The sequence below is a fragment of the Talaromyces amestolkiae genome, assembly GCF_001896365.1.
Source record: "Talaromyces amestolkiae strain CIB chromosome Unknown scaffold16.1, whole genome shotgun sequence".
NCBI classification, from domain to species: Eukaryota; Fungi; Ascomycota; class Eurotiomycetes; order Eurotiales; family Trichocomaceae; genus Talaromyces; species Talaromyces amestolkiae.
In genome coordinates, this window is record NW_024468052.1 from 322,501 (window position 1) to 336,561 (window position 14,061).

The 14,061-nt window shown below is 48.7% G+C and overlaps 6 protein-coding genes across 6 annotated transcripts; 3 read left to right on the forward strand and 3 right to left on the reverse strand.

Annotated features, from left to right (window-relative positions):
* Positions 1–1,333: 1,333 nt before the first annotated feature.
* Positions 1,334–2,443, forward strand: BHQ10_007646 (uncharacterized protein; the record flags this gene model as incomplete). The annotated part of the gene is made up of 1 exon (XM_040880364.1): positions 1,334–2,443. One exon carries the CDS (start codon positions 1,334–1,336, stop codon positions 2,441–2,443), a length of 1,110 nt encoding a protein of 369 aa, XP_040736149.1.
* A 389-nt stretch (positions 2,444–2,832) lies between these two features.
* BHQ10_007647 (uncharacterized protein) lies at positions 2,833–4,189 on the reverse strand (the record flags this gene model as incomplete). The annotated part of the gene is made up of 2 exons (XM_040880365.1): positions 2,833–3,631; positions 3,690–4,189. 2 exons carry the CDS (start codon positions 4,187–4,189, stop codon positions 2,833–2,835), a joined length of 1,299 nt encoding a protein of 432 aa, XP_040736150.1.
* Positions 4,190–4,849: 660 nt separating this feature from the next.
* BHQ10_007648 (uncharacterized protein) lies at positions 4,850–6,308 on the forward strand (the record flags this gene model as incomplete). The annotated part of the gene is made up of 3 exons (XM_040880366.1): positions 4,850–5,219; positions 5,276–5,694; positions 5,754–6,308. The coding sequence occupies 3 exons, from the start codon at positions 4,850–4,852 to the stop codon at positions 6,306–6,308; spliced, it is 1,344 nt and encodes a 447-aa protein (XP_040736151.1).
* Positions 6,309–8,025: 1,717 nt separating this feature from the next.
* On the forward strand, positions 8,026–9,573 carry BHQ10_007649 (uncharacterized protein; the record flags this gene model as incomplete). The annotated part of the gene is made up of 2 exons (XM_040880367.1): positions 8,026–8,146; positions 8,201–9,573. The coding sequence occupies 2 exons, from the start codon at positions 8,026–8,028 to the stop codon at positions 9,571–9,573; spliced, it is 1,494 nt and encodes a 497-aa protein (XP_040736152.1).
* Positions 9,574–10,177: 604 nt separating this feature from the next.
* Positions 10,178–11,557, reverse strand: BHQ10_007650 (uncharacterized protein; the record flags this gene model as incomplete). Its single annotated transcript, XM_040880369.1, has 2 exons — positions 10,178–10,856; positions 10,908–11,557. 2 exons carry the CDS (start codon positions 11,555–11,557, stop codon positions 10,178–10,180), a joined length of 1,329 nt encoding a protein of 442 aa, XP_040736153.1.
* Positions 11,558–12,474: 917 nt separating this feature from the next.
* On the reverse strand, positions 12,475–13,786 carry BHQ10_007651 (uncharacterized protein; the record flags this gene model as incomplete). The annotated part of the gene is made up of 2 exons (XM_040880370.1): positions 12,475–13,700; positions 13,756–13,786. The coding sequence occupies 2 exons, from the start codon at positions 13,784–13,786 to the stop codon at positions 12,475–12,477; spliced, it is 1,257 nt and encodes a 418-aa protein (XP_040736154.1).
* Positions 13,787–14,061: the final 275 nt, after the last annotated feature.

Consider the following 14,061-nt stretch of genomic DNA (forward strand, 5'->3'; position numbering starts at 1 on the left):
TAGTGAAGCTACATTGGAGGCGAGGACTTTGAACCATAATCATTTAATGTTTTGCGAGATGGATGCGGTGCGACTAAACGATGATGCGCGGACTATATGTGCATGTAATCTGTATTTCTCGGTCTCAAGGGCTTTGTAAGGTCCTGACTTGTGAGAGGGTAAAAACCCGTGAAGGTATTTCATGAGCAATTGCTGGCTGACAACAATTCCCAAATATTGTCCAGAGGTGGACTGGCTGGTCACCTGGTTGAGATAGTACTCGCTAAAATGAGGACAATTAGGGTTGGGTTCGTCTTGAGGTTTCAGGTACGTTGCGTATTTTTCTTCTGCAGCGCGTACAATGGAAACCACTCCGCCTGTGGTGAGCCGCATGTCCCGCGGCTCTAATATACTCACCTGGGACGTCACTTACGATATGGTGAGAGGGMCTCCAGGCCCCGCCGATGTATGCTATTTTCTCCAATGCCCATGCTTCGTTTCTGAGCCGTTCTCCCCCAGTGACGACTATGGGCAACGAGGCGTTTTTAAGTAGATATCTGGCGAAGGCGATGCCTAAGTTTGTAGGATTGATGATGGGAGCAAATCTTCGGCTAGCAGTTTGTGGAGCCGTTGTGTGTTGTCGGCAGTCTATGACATTGGCGAAATGAGATTGATTTGAATGAAAATGCAGTGGTTGAGTGTGGAGCAGGTGAAGCTGGGGACAATCTGGGGGAAAGCTTGAGCTCCACACGCCTGATTATGTAACACTCCAGGGTCCTGCCCCCTGGTCTAACTGCTTTTGTGAGCTGGGTCACGGGGTTCGTATGCCCTAGAAGATTCACTTCAGCTTCACAGTATACCTGGGATACTGGTTTTTGAGAGAAGTAGTCGCTGCAGACTTGGGATTTAAAGACTGATTAGTGTAAATTACAATCCAGTTCAATAAGCATCAAAGCTTACACACATATTCATAGTACGGAACCAGCTTCATGAGTTATCCAATTCTAGAAAGCTTGCACTCAGAAGTCTTAGAATAGCAGAGAGAGGGAACATATTAAGACTACTAGTATTGCACTAGCTCTTTGTCTATCCATGATACAGTTCACTTAGTCAGTGTTAAAGATCGTGTTTGGGTGAAGGCAGTTGAGGACGCTCTTTCACACACAACCTGTCTGGACGATGAGCTCAAGATTCACCTTATGCTACCTCCTCTACCAGATCCTTTCCGTGTCATCTCCACCTCAATCATCCACTAGTCAAGAACCAAACACCTTCCCATCGACATTGAGAGCCTTTCAGACACTCATCTTCCTGTTACTCGTCATAACCACTTATTTCCGCCTTCTTAACAGTCATGGAGCGCCAGTTGCCTCCTGCACCACCCTCTTCCCCAGCTGTCTCGAGCGACGCCGAGGCAGTCTCAATTATCAACCACAGCACCGAACAGCGAGATGAGCAGACGTACAAGGATATCTGCAACTCCCGTATCGACCTCCTCGAGAAGCATTATTATCTTCTCAAAGACACGCTCCGCAAAGCAATGGGCATCGCCGACATCTGGTGGGGAGCAGACGACGTAAACAACCTCGAGCAACAAGCAAAACTCGGCACACAGCTCATTGACGACATTATCCAGCCGTACTTCGACATAACTCAAGTCCTCGTCAATACCCATCAAAGCCGTTTTGATAGGGACGAGAATGTCCACGGTTATCTCAATTTATGTGCTACTTCGGTACAAAGTTGCTTTACGCCTGCCCCAGGGATAGACCTCCGAGAAGCTGAACTTACAAAGGGCCTCGCTGTTCGCCTCGCTGAAGTAGCCCAGATCCGCAAAACTCTCTCAGACCTCAGGAAGAACTACGGCCGAAAGATCCTCTTGGAGAAAGGCGTCCGCGACTATGGGTATGACCATATCCTAAAAAAGCCTAAGGAGGACCCACAAGCTATAAGTTGGTCATTGTTGTGGGCTGGGTTGACGAAGCCAGAGGATGTGAAGCTTTGGTCCATCGTACCCCGTGAAGATCTCCCAATGCACAAGCGAAGCGCTTTCGAAGAAATCCAAAACGCACGCATCAGGGTCCTCGGCGAGAAAATTGACGAAGCCGAGGACTTCTGGGATTCTAAACTCGAGCTGATAGATGACGACGACGCTCCGCTGGAGGAGGACGATGACGATGAATGGGCAGAGATTTTTGAGACTACTTTCGCCAACCGGTTTCGGGGGGTGGTTGAGAATACCAAGTTGAGGCTGATGAAGGAGTGCAATATCTTCAATTTCCGCTTTTTGGGCACCTTGCCTGATGAGGTCAGATTCGAGGAAGATCTTCAGCTGCGGGCTCTCGGAGACCTAGAAAGGAAGGACTTACGGGCGTTTGTACAGTACCGAATACAGTTGCTGCAGGCCGAGAGGGCGTGTGCCGAGAACCTCCAGTTCGTTCCCATGGATGATACAGATGATTGAGGTCGGATTCGCGCTTGTTGCACCCACTTCCGCCTCAATTGGCTTGGATAAGGTGAGTTGCAATTAAGAAATATGTGGCTTGCTGTCAGCAATTGAAGGCCGCCCGGAGTGATCAAAGTCTGATCTTCATGTAATAGTTTGTTAAGGTACGTATGACACTGAGCCGACCTCGAGAAGCATACATTAACAATTTCGATAGTTCGAGTTCTTTTCTATTATGAATTCATGGGGGCATCTGTATCTTGTGAACAACAAAATTTGATGATTGATTCAAAGTAAAAAGACTAGTGATGACTACCTAGCTCCAGTTATACTCCATCTAATGCAAATGGTATTGAAATGAGGTCATATTCATAAATAAGCAAATTCAGTACCCCCAGTCGGGGCCATTATCGAAACAGTCTTCTCCCACCAGGTCCAGCCTGCCATGTAAAAGCACCTCTTGCTCCCATCATCGGCTGGCTGAGACCAGACATGCCAGTTCCTCCACCCTCACCGTCACGTTTGTAACGCCGTACAGCTTCACGAATGTGATCTGGAAGTAATTGGCCCCGATGAGGGTTCACTGGAGGTATGGAGATTCGATTGGCAGGAGTCGTCTCTGTTTTGAATCCATTGACCAGCTGGCCTGTATTCGGATTCGATGCATGAGGGGCGAGGTGATTGGTAGGGAAGCCAGCTGCTGACAGTGATGCCATGATATTGTTTGATCCAGGCGGAGATTGAGATTCAAGTTTCAGTCCGTTGGTCGTTTTATCGCCTTCTTTAGTTTCTGCTGGAGTTGATGATGCAGTTGCCGAATCGCCGTTTGTTTGCGCCTCCTCTTTAGCCTTGGTTTCGGCTTCTTCTTTAGCCTTAGCTTCTGCTTCTGCTCTGGCCTTTGCTTCTGCTTCTGCCTGTGCCTTTGCAGCCGCTGCCGCCTCTAGCTCAGCTTGTTCACGTTCCCAAGCTACAAGAGCTGCGAGGTCGTACGCTTTTGCCCATTCATCCTGCACAGTCCTAGCTTTCTCGATGATTTCACCAATGAAGACCTTTGTAAACCCATTCACCACTGTTACAACGCTCTGCGGTACGGATTGTGAGAGAGCATGATTGACGATTCGGCGAAGTGTTTCTTTTCGTAATCGCGTTCGATTCCATTTCTCGTATCGATCGGCTTGAAGTGGTGTGAATGAGCCCGTAAGGACACTGTATAGTCAAATAATCAGCAAAGAGCAATGGACCAGTGAAGTTTCTGCCAACATACGCAAGATTTTTCTTTTCCGTAGCAAGATCCAGAAATCCTTCCGTACCACCAAGCATATCACCCTCCATATCTTGTTCCTCTTCTTCCTCTCCAGCTTCCTCATTGCCTCCAGCTGTTCCCGCTCCACCCGCTCCTCCCCTCACAGAGCCGCCATCGATATCTGCCGAGCCAACTCTCGTACTCCTTCCATCCGCACCACCTCTAATCGAAGCATCCTCTCGCTCTTTATCAGCTTTCTTCTTCCGGCCTCTCTTCTTCGGTCCGTCGACTACACTGCTCGCTCCTCCCAGACTTCCTGTGAAACTGCCCGTTACACTCCCGGCGTCGCTGGGGGCTCGATTGCGTGAACTATCGAAGTCAAAGCCCATACCAGTCGGAAAGGATGTCTGACGTAGGGGATGCATCCGCGGTCGTTTCGCTTGGCCGGATGCTGTGGATGATATTGATGGCCGCTTGCGCGAGATAAGGGGATTGGGAGTGGTGGGTGGCGGTGAAGACATTATGCGTCGATCCAACTGACTGTAAATATGGTGATGCAATTTGCGTGGATGGTTAAAATTATGAAAAATTGTGAAGCCGCGCGCTGTTGAAACGATGTGCAATCAGGCGGCACTCATCGATGAGAATTAGGGACGAAATGAGTGACTGATTTGAGTGGTACAGTGTATAACATAGAGCTAAGTAGTGCGCAGATAATAGGCGCCTCCTTATTGACGTGAAGGTGAAAGAAAAATGATAGCGTGGACATTCAATGACTGACTGAGGCGAACGGAGAGACGAAGCCCAAGTAAGAGACCCACTGATGGAAGTTCTCCACAGTCGTGCTATACTAACCTATTTATAGTTAGCTCGTATTCAACTACTGCTGCCTGAGGCCGACATATCTTGGCATTCCCGCGGCGACGGACCACTCTGGTTGGAAGCCTTCTTCATCAAGCTTGACTTCCGCTCGCAAGCAATTTACCTTGAATAATTTTTCAACATCTTTCAGTTCTTAGCGATTGGTGGCTCTACTGGACCGCGACTACAGCATGCACCCTTTTCTTCCAGTCTAACTCTCGCTATTTTCCTAGTCCACCGGCCCATCAAAAGTCCGCCGAATTGCGCTCCTTCACGATCAGATACACCTTCAGCGGTCGACTAAGCGCTGATACCACAAGATGTCCGTTTGGAATCCGGACAACATCCGCGATGTAGCAGAGTCGGTCGGAATATCGAATTTGAGCAAGGATGTAACCGAGAATCTCGCCCGAGATGTCGAATACCGCATCGCTCAGGTACTAGAAGAAGCTCTAAAATTCATGCGCCACGGACGACGGACGGTACTCACAACACAAGACATTTCGCACGCTTTGCGGGTACTCAATGTTGAGCCTTTATATGGATACGAATCGACTCGTCCGCTGCGTTTTGGAGAAGCATCGCTGGGCCCTGGACAACCTTTATTTTACGTTGAGGATGAAGAGGTGGATTTTGAAAAGTTGATAAATGCTCCGTTGCCAAAAGTGCCTCGAGAGGTTACATTTACTGGTTTGTTTGAACTTTGGGACTAGACTTGCGCAACCTGTACTAATACTTGAAAATAGCGCACTGGCTTGCTGTCGAAGGTGTACAACCATTGATCCCCCAGAACCCTACATCGAACGAATCCCGCAATCTCGAACTAGTCGCCAAGGGCCCCAATGCCAACCCCAACTTAGCTGCCATGAGCGGCAACCAGAATACCGCCGTCAAACCACTCGTCAAACACATACTGTCCAAGGAATTGCAACTCTATTTTGAGAAAGTATGCAATGCTTTCCTTGACCCAGCTAGCGAGGAATACAGAACATCGGCGTACTCGAGTCTGCGAGAGGATCCTGGTTTACATCAACTTGTGCCATACTTTGTGCAGTTCATCTCGGAGAAGGTTACGCACAGCTTGAATAATATCTTTGTCTTGACGCAAGTGATGCGAATGGCCGAAGCATTGATCCAAAACCAATCTCTTTACATCGATCCTTATGTGAGTAGCTTTGATGATGGCGTTCATATTAACAAGGTATGCAGCTAACTGTTTCATAGATCTCCGCACTGGTACCGCCGGTTCTCACATGCCTCGTCGGTCGCCAATTTGGTGGTAGCAATAATGAATTATCCGAGCAGATCGCCTTGCGTGAGCTAGCGGCAGCACTGCTAGGCATGATCGCCAAGAAATATTCCCACGCATCACATACACTCAAACCAAGAATCGCACGATCGTGTCTTAAGAACTTTTTGGACCCTGCAAAACCATTCGGAACGCACTACGGAGCTATCATGGGCCTACATTCTATTGGCGGTGCTGATGTAGTGCGTGAACTCATCTTGCCAAACCTCAAACCATACGAGAAGCTGCTACGAGACGCCATTGCCGAAGAGGGACCACGACGGCCCGAGGCAGAAAAAGTACTTGGCTTGTTGCTCTCGGTCCTTTCTTCATTGCAGGAAGACCGTATACAGCTTACGAATGGTCATTCGGCTGTTGTATCCGATGAGCTCCGCGGACAGTTGACGGAGAAAATCGGCCAGTTGTTTGCTAATAGGATAGCGGATGCAGGGGAGGTACAATTAGCGCGTGCAATTCTGGCGCAGCATTAGACACAACATCTCTTATCTTCTTATGATTCCCATAGTTCCCTGTTTCTCGGGTTACATTTTTTGAAACCTTTCAATGAGGGGACATCCTGACGAAGCGTTGCGGCGGAGGTATCCTCTTTGGCGTTCTGGTACTTCCATAGGCGGAATCACGGACATGACAGGCGTTTTCTTTCTCTTTATATTTTTCTACGTCTTCAACAACCCATCTTGTTGCAAAATCTGGAGGACATGTATTTTACGTTGAATATCAAAATAATAACGACGTGAAGAAAGTTTGTTGCTTACTCGTATAAATTGCAGGAACAGCAGTAGTCTAGCCTAGACTTGACTATATCGCGCTAAGTGGAGGCTGGGCTACGTCACTGCTGCCCAACAACACCACAGCGTGTACAATGACCTACTCTATGTACATTACTATGTATCTGTACCTGGGCAGAGGCCCTTCCTGTAGCCGCCTACAGTGTACACAGCTATGCCACATACATAGAAGATATAGCAAGCAAACGTCAGCCCCGGCCAGTTGGACTATTCACCGCTCCAGCCTCCTGCTTGGTCCTGCATGAGCTGCCGAACTACTGCGTCTGCGCGAATTAAAGTGATACTGGATGTATCACGGCATACGGTGAGAAACGCAGGATAAATTTCCCGGACGTCAGGAGCCTTGAGTCTTTGCATGAATAATAAGAATGAAGTACGTAGACTGCAGCAAAAGAAAAGACAGAAGAGGTCGTGTGGTGGCTTGCCGGAAAAGGTCCAAGCATTTTTATTTGTTAGGCAAGCAGTTGCCCCCGCGCACCTTCCAAGTCTTCCCGCGCAAAAAAAAAGCCCACTTGCCCATCTGGACCTCAATCACACACAACCTCGTCTTCCCTCCAATTTATCTTCCTCTCGAGGCAGCTTTTTCCAATCTCACTATAACTCAAGAATTACCTCACTATCTCACAACTTCAACCCCGACAGTCTCCGCAGTCAATCGGTCGTTGTTCAATTTCCAGGTGCGCCCGTCATCGATGAGTGCTGCACCCACCTCTTTTTAAGCAGATTCTTTGCTTGCCTTCCATGAGCCCGAAGGACCTACTACGTTTCCTGTCCAAGCCTGCAAAGTAAGTCCTGCTAGTGACTCAAACAAACAAACGAGCAGATCTACCAGTCAATCAATCGCTCGGCACTCCCCGTTTGACTTTTTCTCTCTGTCAAACGTCATCCCCAAAAAAGAAAAAATTTCTAACCTCACTTTCCAGGCCTCGATAGCACCCCCGTGCTACCCGTGATTCTTCCAACTTTTACCCTCTAAAATTCAATTTCAAGCAGATATCCTCGTCTGCTAGACCCGATACTCTGAACGGTATCGGTATCTGTCAGTTCGAGGTCTAAACAGATCGCCACCATTTCGTTCGATCTGTTCTTCGTTCTCCTGTCCGCGCGCCCTCCCTAACGTCCCTTCACCGGGAAAACTTGAAAATCAAATCGTCCTTTTGGCTGGCTGATTAGCCAGCTCGTTCTACCTTTCGATAAACGGGCCTTCTCCTTCTCAGGCGGACACCGCATTGTCCCCTGGGTGGCAGATTGTGCTTCATACGGCTTTAGTCGTCCCAGCTTAATCCACGTCGTCTTCTATCTTCGTTGAAGAGTCATACAACTTCAAAAGACCAAAAAAATAATTATCACTTTTCGCTTATAAATACCTTACCATCAGCAACGCTTGAACTCTACGGATATGGTGTTCATTGGCATTCCCAAGAATTATACAACTTCGCCGTCCTCATTTATCGGGACTCCTTCTTTGACTATCAATCATGAAGCCATCGCTGATCTAGATAGCTCCAATGCATTCGAAGGTGGGCTTTTTTCCGACATGTTTCTGCGACGCCTCAACTAACATCCTATCACAGGCCCCGAGAAATTGTTAGAGGTCTGGTTTGGTCCCGCCGCCGACAATCTACTCGGCGGGACTGACCCCCGTGGTCTCAAAGCAGTCCCTGCCGAAATATGGAAGGACATGCTTGATTTAGTGAACTGCAAGGTGCTGTCAATTGTCGAGTCGGATGATGTCGACGCTTATTTGCTATCCGAATCTAGCATGTTTGTTTGGCGCCATAAGCTTATCCTCAAAACCTGCGGCACTACTACGTTGTTGTCAGGCTTACCACGCATTTTGGAAATTGCTGCTTTGTTCGCTGGATTTCCCAAGTCCACTGCGCCCCCTTGCCGTAACCTCTCTGTCGCGGCTGCTCCTTATCGTGTCTTCTACAGTCGGAAGAACTTTCTCTTCCCCGACCGTCAGCGTGGCCCCCATAGGAGCTGGCGCGATGAAGTCAAGAACCTCGACAAACTGTTTGCCAACGGTAGTGCTTACATGATTGGTAAAATGAACGGCGAGCATTGGTACCTTTACCTGACTGAACCCCATACCTCGTTGACACCGCCAGCGAGTCCGCCTCACGAGACTGAAACTCGCGTGCTCAACATTCCGGAGGATCTTGATAGTAAGAAAGCGAATACAGGGTCTTACGAAGAAAATGACGAAACTCTTGAGATTCTGATGACGGATTTGGAAGAGGAGAATGCCGAGCAATTCTACCTCGACCATGCGAGTGCGGTCGCAGATATCCGTTATCGGAAGATCGAGAAGGAAAAGGACGAACTTGTTGACGTATTCAGCAATACGTCTTCAGACATGAGCGATCCCGACTCCGATGGTGAACAGCAGCACACTCTGCCTCCTGAATTGACAACCGAGGGTCATGCCCTTGGCACCGTCGTATCAGAGTCATGCGGTCTGTCCGACGTTTACCCGACCAGCAAGTATCCCGATTCCCGCATTGACGCTTATCTCTTCACGCCATGTGGCTTTTCTGCGAATGGTGTGGTGCCTGCTCCGGATGGTAAATCTGGGACTCACTATTTTACTGTCCACGTTACCCCTGAGCCTCAATGCTCCTACGCGTCTTTTGAGACCAATGTACCCCACGCGCAAAGTGGCAGGGAAACCGCAGATATCGTCAAGCATGTCGTCGATATCTTCAAGCCCGGTCGCTTCACCGTCACGCTATTTGAAGCGAAGCCAGTGATGGTCTCCGAGGAGTCTTTGAGCGAGAAGAAGTATGACCGCTCAGCAGTCCTCCGGGCCCAGAAGATGGAGAACATTCCCGGATATCGTCGTGTCGATCGCATAGTTCATGATCTGGATGGGTACGATCTAGTCTTTCGTTACTATGAACGTAATGACTGGAAGGGAGGTGCTCCGCGGATTGGAGAATATTAACCGAGCAACCTTTTCGGATTGTTCATGTTAATTTTGTGGTTTCTCATTGCACGTATCAGTCCTTACCGCTCTATGCCTGTTGTGTCGAATGAGTTTCATTTCATTGCGCTATGTTTTCCATATTGTCCATACGTGCTCTAGTTCCATTCTAGGGTATCCTTGTTTCGTCGATCGCTTTCCAGCTATTGCATTGCCAGAGTCTGTCTTTACTGCATATGTATCGAACATCAAGTCAATTAAATTATACCTCAACAGTTCACAATTGTAACCAGCTCAAGCATAATCGCAACCTCCAAAATGTAGAGCTCGGTTAAGTAGTGTGTTTCGAACAAGAATCCTATATTTCTTAAAAAAAAAAAAAAAAAACTACCTACATACATTCTACACCATCTAGGTATGTCAGCACGCCTCAACTGGGGTATAACGTCAATCCTCCACCAGAAAACATGGCTATATTAAGCATGTTATTTGGCCCATACAGTGATGTGACAGGAAAACCGAACCGAAACAAAACAAAAATAAAATGAAAACAATTAGTCCAAAGCACGCTCGGGATCGGGTATCTCGATATTAATCACGGGGTATAGTATGTAGTGGATTGAATCTACTTGGATTCTTCGCCGGCTGGTGCAGCAGCGGCGGCAGGTTCGGCTTCCTTGGCGGGCTCAGCGGCAGCAGCAGGGGCGGGCTCTTCAGGCTTGACGGCCTCCTCCTTGAGAGCTTCAGTTGCTGCTGGGACTGGTGCAGGTGCGGGTTCGGCTTCGGCAGCCTTGGGTTCTTCAGCTTTGGCAGCGGCTACTTCTTTGGATGCCTCAGTGGCTGCTTTTGCAGGCTCACCGGCAGGGATGTCATCAATAAGAGGAACGGTGCGACCAGCATCCTTGAGCTCGGCACCCTGTCCACCGTATGACTTGGGAAGGTCCTCGACAAAGGTAAACTCTCTACCGAGGTTGGCACCGTTGGAGATTGGGTGGAACTTGCGGATTGTGTTCTTGCTCAAGAAGATCTTCATGGCGCCGAACATCCATCCCATGATGGTTGGGACGTTGATGAAGAACTTCTCTCGCAACAGTTCGGGGTAAGCAGTGGAGAAAACCTCGATCGTCTTCTTGGAGGCGGCCTTGACAGTGGGATCGAGGCGGAGGAATGAAACGCCCTTGTAGTCGTGGACTTGAAGCATCTGGTAGCGATCTTCGCCATCGTATTCGATGACTTCGGTTGCCTCGTTCAGTTTGAGCTCCTGGACACCCCTCTCCATCAAAGCTGTACGCCAGCGGATGAACCTAGAAATCGGTCAGCAATGATCACGAAGGCATTATAAGCAAACAACATACTCGTCCAAGTCACCAAAGGTACTGTGCAAATCCTTGACTCCTCCGTAGATGTTCCAAGTAAAGATCGTCTCTCCATAGCTAGGGTCAATGTAAGATGTGATGTAGCCCAGGCCCTCAAACTTCTTTGCACTGAATTTGGCACTCTTGACGATTTCGATGGGATTGATCTCCTTTCGCCACTCAAGAGCCTTGGTGAGCTGCTCCTCGGCTTGCTTGACATTGCCCTCATTGGCACGGAGGAACTTGATCAGGACGTTGACGGTAGGGATGTTGTTGGAGTCTTTCAGGGGAACTCCCCACATCTCCGTGTGACCAGTTTTGTTGAGAATCTCGGGCAGACTTTCGAAGAACTTGTTGAGACCAGGGATCTTTGTCAAGTACTCGGGCTGTGCAGGGGCTTGAGGCTCTTCCTTCTTGTCGGTTGTCTCATCCTTTGGCTCGGCAACAGGGGTTGCTGCAGTGGTCTGTTCAGCAGGAACTTCGGCGGGAGCAGGGGTGGTTTCTGCTGGTTTGTCTGTAGGTGCAACGACTGCCTCCTCCGGCTTAGGCTCTGTGGGATTGACTTCGACAGCAGCAGTGGTAGGTTCGACAGTCTTTGTAGTCTCGGGGACAGACTGAGGGGCAGGCTCAGCAGCGATTTCGGAAGACATTATGAACGTAGCTGTTGTTATTCACAGAGTGACTAGAAACTCAAGGAAATGGCTGCAGTATATGATCAGATATAAATATGTAAATCAAATTGAGGACGATGAAGAATCAAAATTTTGCGGACAGAACAAAATCATAGGAGGACGGGTTGATACCTGTGAATACCAGTCTGAAACAAAAAGAAAGTATGTGCTGGCGGCTGGACTCACCTTTAAATCACAAGGAGTCAACCCCCTGACTGATTCGCTCAGGACACTGGAATCTGATTAGATAGAAGAAGATGGGGAAAGGGGTGAAGCATCTTGAGCCCAACGTCGAGTCAGGAAGCTTAAGGGACGACGCAATAATAATAGAGACCGGATTAACGAATTGCCGTGTCTCAGGTGGACATGTGGAAGGAAGTCCGTCTGTAAGCTGACTGCCTGTTGCGGTCAAGCTTGGCTTTTGGCCAATCGGAATTCCATATTTCGCAGGCGGTCAGTATTAGGGGCAGAAAGACGCTCTGACCATCAAACAACGTTCATCCTCTTGAACTTACTTCTTCCGAGATGAGAAGACCAAGGATCAGACAGCAACTTTATATAATGATCTAGCCAAATCTAGGTCCTCTTCATGGCGATCTGTACTCAATGTACGACCGAGCTCAAGACACTAAGACCGCGTTGATCTCCCAGAGCTAGCAGAAAAGTACATTCCTCCCCGTCTCTATCGCTCATTCCCTCCCACGTCAACACTCGAGCATTTGGATATGTGCTGAAGGATTTCGTGTCTTGGCAGAAAGCAACTTCAGATTGTGGTCTAGACATATCTATATCCTCTTGTCATGCTTCCTGAACGAGACGAAGAGAATTCCCAGATACGCTAACTACTTACTATATACTTGTCATCGGAGGTGTGCTCTACGTGGGAAACCAAATGATTAAAACTCCTTTCTCAGCTTTTCCACCGGGGGCAAAACACCCTCGCGCTCAAGAACGTCGAAAGTCTTCTCCAGCTCCTCCCAAGTATCGGCGTACCCGGTCCAACCTAACCGACGCGCTTTGCTCATTGTCCCAACGCAGCTCCAGTCCCTTCCCAGGACAAAGGTTAAAAAGTCCCATGTAGCACTTTCCCACGCTTTTTGATCGAGATTGTACGTATTGCGCAATTTACCCCACGCCTCGTTCACATCCTTGCGCTTCGCCCATTTCTCGGGATCAACCTGGAGAAATAGAGTGGGCTTACCTTCAGCCGAGACTCCAATCTTGTCTGCGTGCACCGTAAGCGGATGCTGGCTTTCCTTTCGCACAGTGCTCGCCTCATATTGACCGAAACCTTGGCTGTCCGGGGTACCACCGTGCGGAAACATCGGTTTGGGAATCTTACAGCCAAAGCGTGCAGCAAGCCGAGGCCACAAATTCTGAAATGACTCCGTATCCCCGTTTATCACGTTGAAGATGTTATTCCCGGCGTTGGGGGCCGTCGCTGCCCAGAGACAAAATTTGGCGTGTAGGTTTGCTGAGGTCCAGCAGTTGAAAGCGAAGTAATTGGCTTTACCGCCAGGGAATGGAAGCTCGGACCCTGGAAGTGCCTTGCTGACAGCGCAATATAGACCCAGCGCACTAGCTTCATTCATGAAGTTGTCTCGTGCGTAGCCCAAGACGTCCTGTGGGAGAGTCACAATCCATTCCCACGTCCCGCGGGTGGCCGCATCCTTAAGGACCCGCTCCTGTTCGTAGTAGAAGATGGGCGGCCAGGAGACGCCACCACGGTTATCCACCAGGAGAGGGTCATCCTCCTGGAGCGGCTGCTTACAATGGCCTAGGTCGACTCCATATTGTTTGAAGCCGCATGTCAGAATGAAACGCTTCAGCTTCTTGATAGCACCTGTGATTTCCAGTGCTTGAAGAAAATTCGACAGCATCATCCCGTTCACACGTGACGACTCGGCTGGGTCATCTCGAGCCAGGTAAGCGCAGAAATAGACGTAGTCCGCAGAGACATCTTTCAGACTATTAGCCATCTCCTTGGGAGACGCTTGGAGATCTAGAGTGGCGTGCTGGATCTTGGAGTTTTCATAGCCGCGGTTGCTTCGGGACAGTGAGTAAATCTTGTCATACCGCGAGTCATTACATAGGTGGTGCACAATGGCACTGCCAGTGATACCTGAGGGTGTGATTAGTAGAGGTTGCTGTTTGAATATGGACGATAGAAAACCGACCGGTTGCACCAGTAACAATTGCAGATGGCATTTTTAAGTAAGCCAAGATTAAAATCGGGATTTTTCCATGTATATAAATTACCAAGCGTTCTTGAGAATACCTACAGCTTTTAAATATCCGTGAGAGATCAAACTCTGATCATAATGGCATCATCAATAGAGTGGACGGGAGGAAAGTTTGTGGTCCATTTTATGACCGTCATTATCATCATACATATATATGTATGAATCACATGAGCCCAAATTTTACTACAGCTCAGTATAGTGATCGCACTGCTTTCGATTGGTGTACCACTGCCCATTACT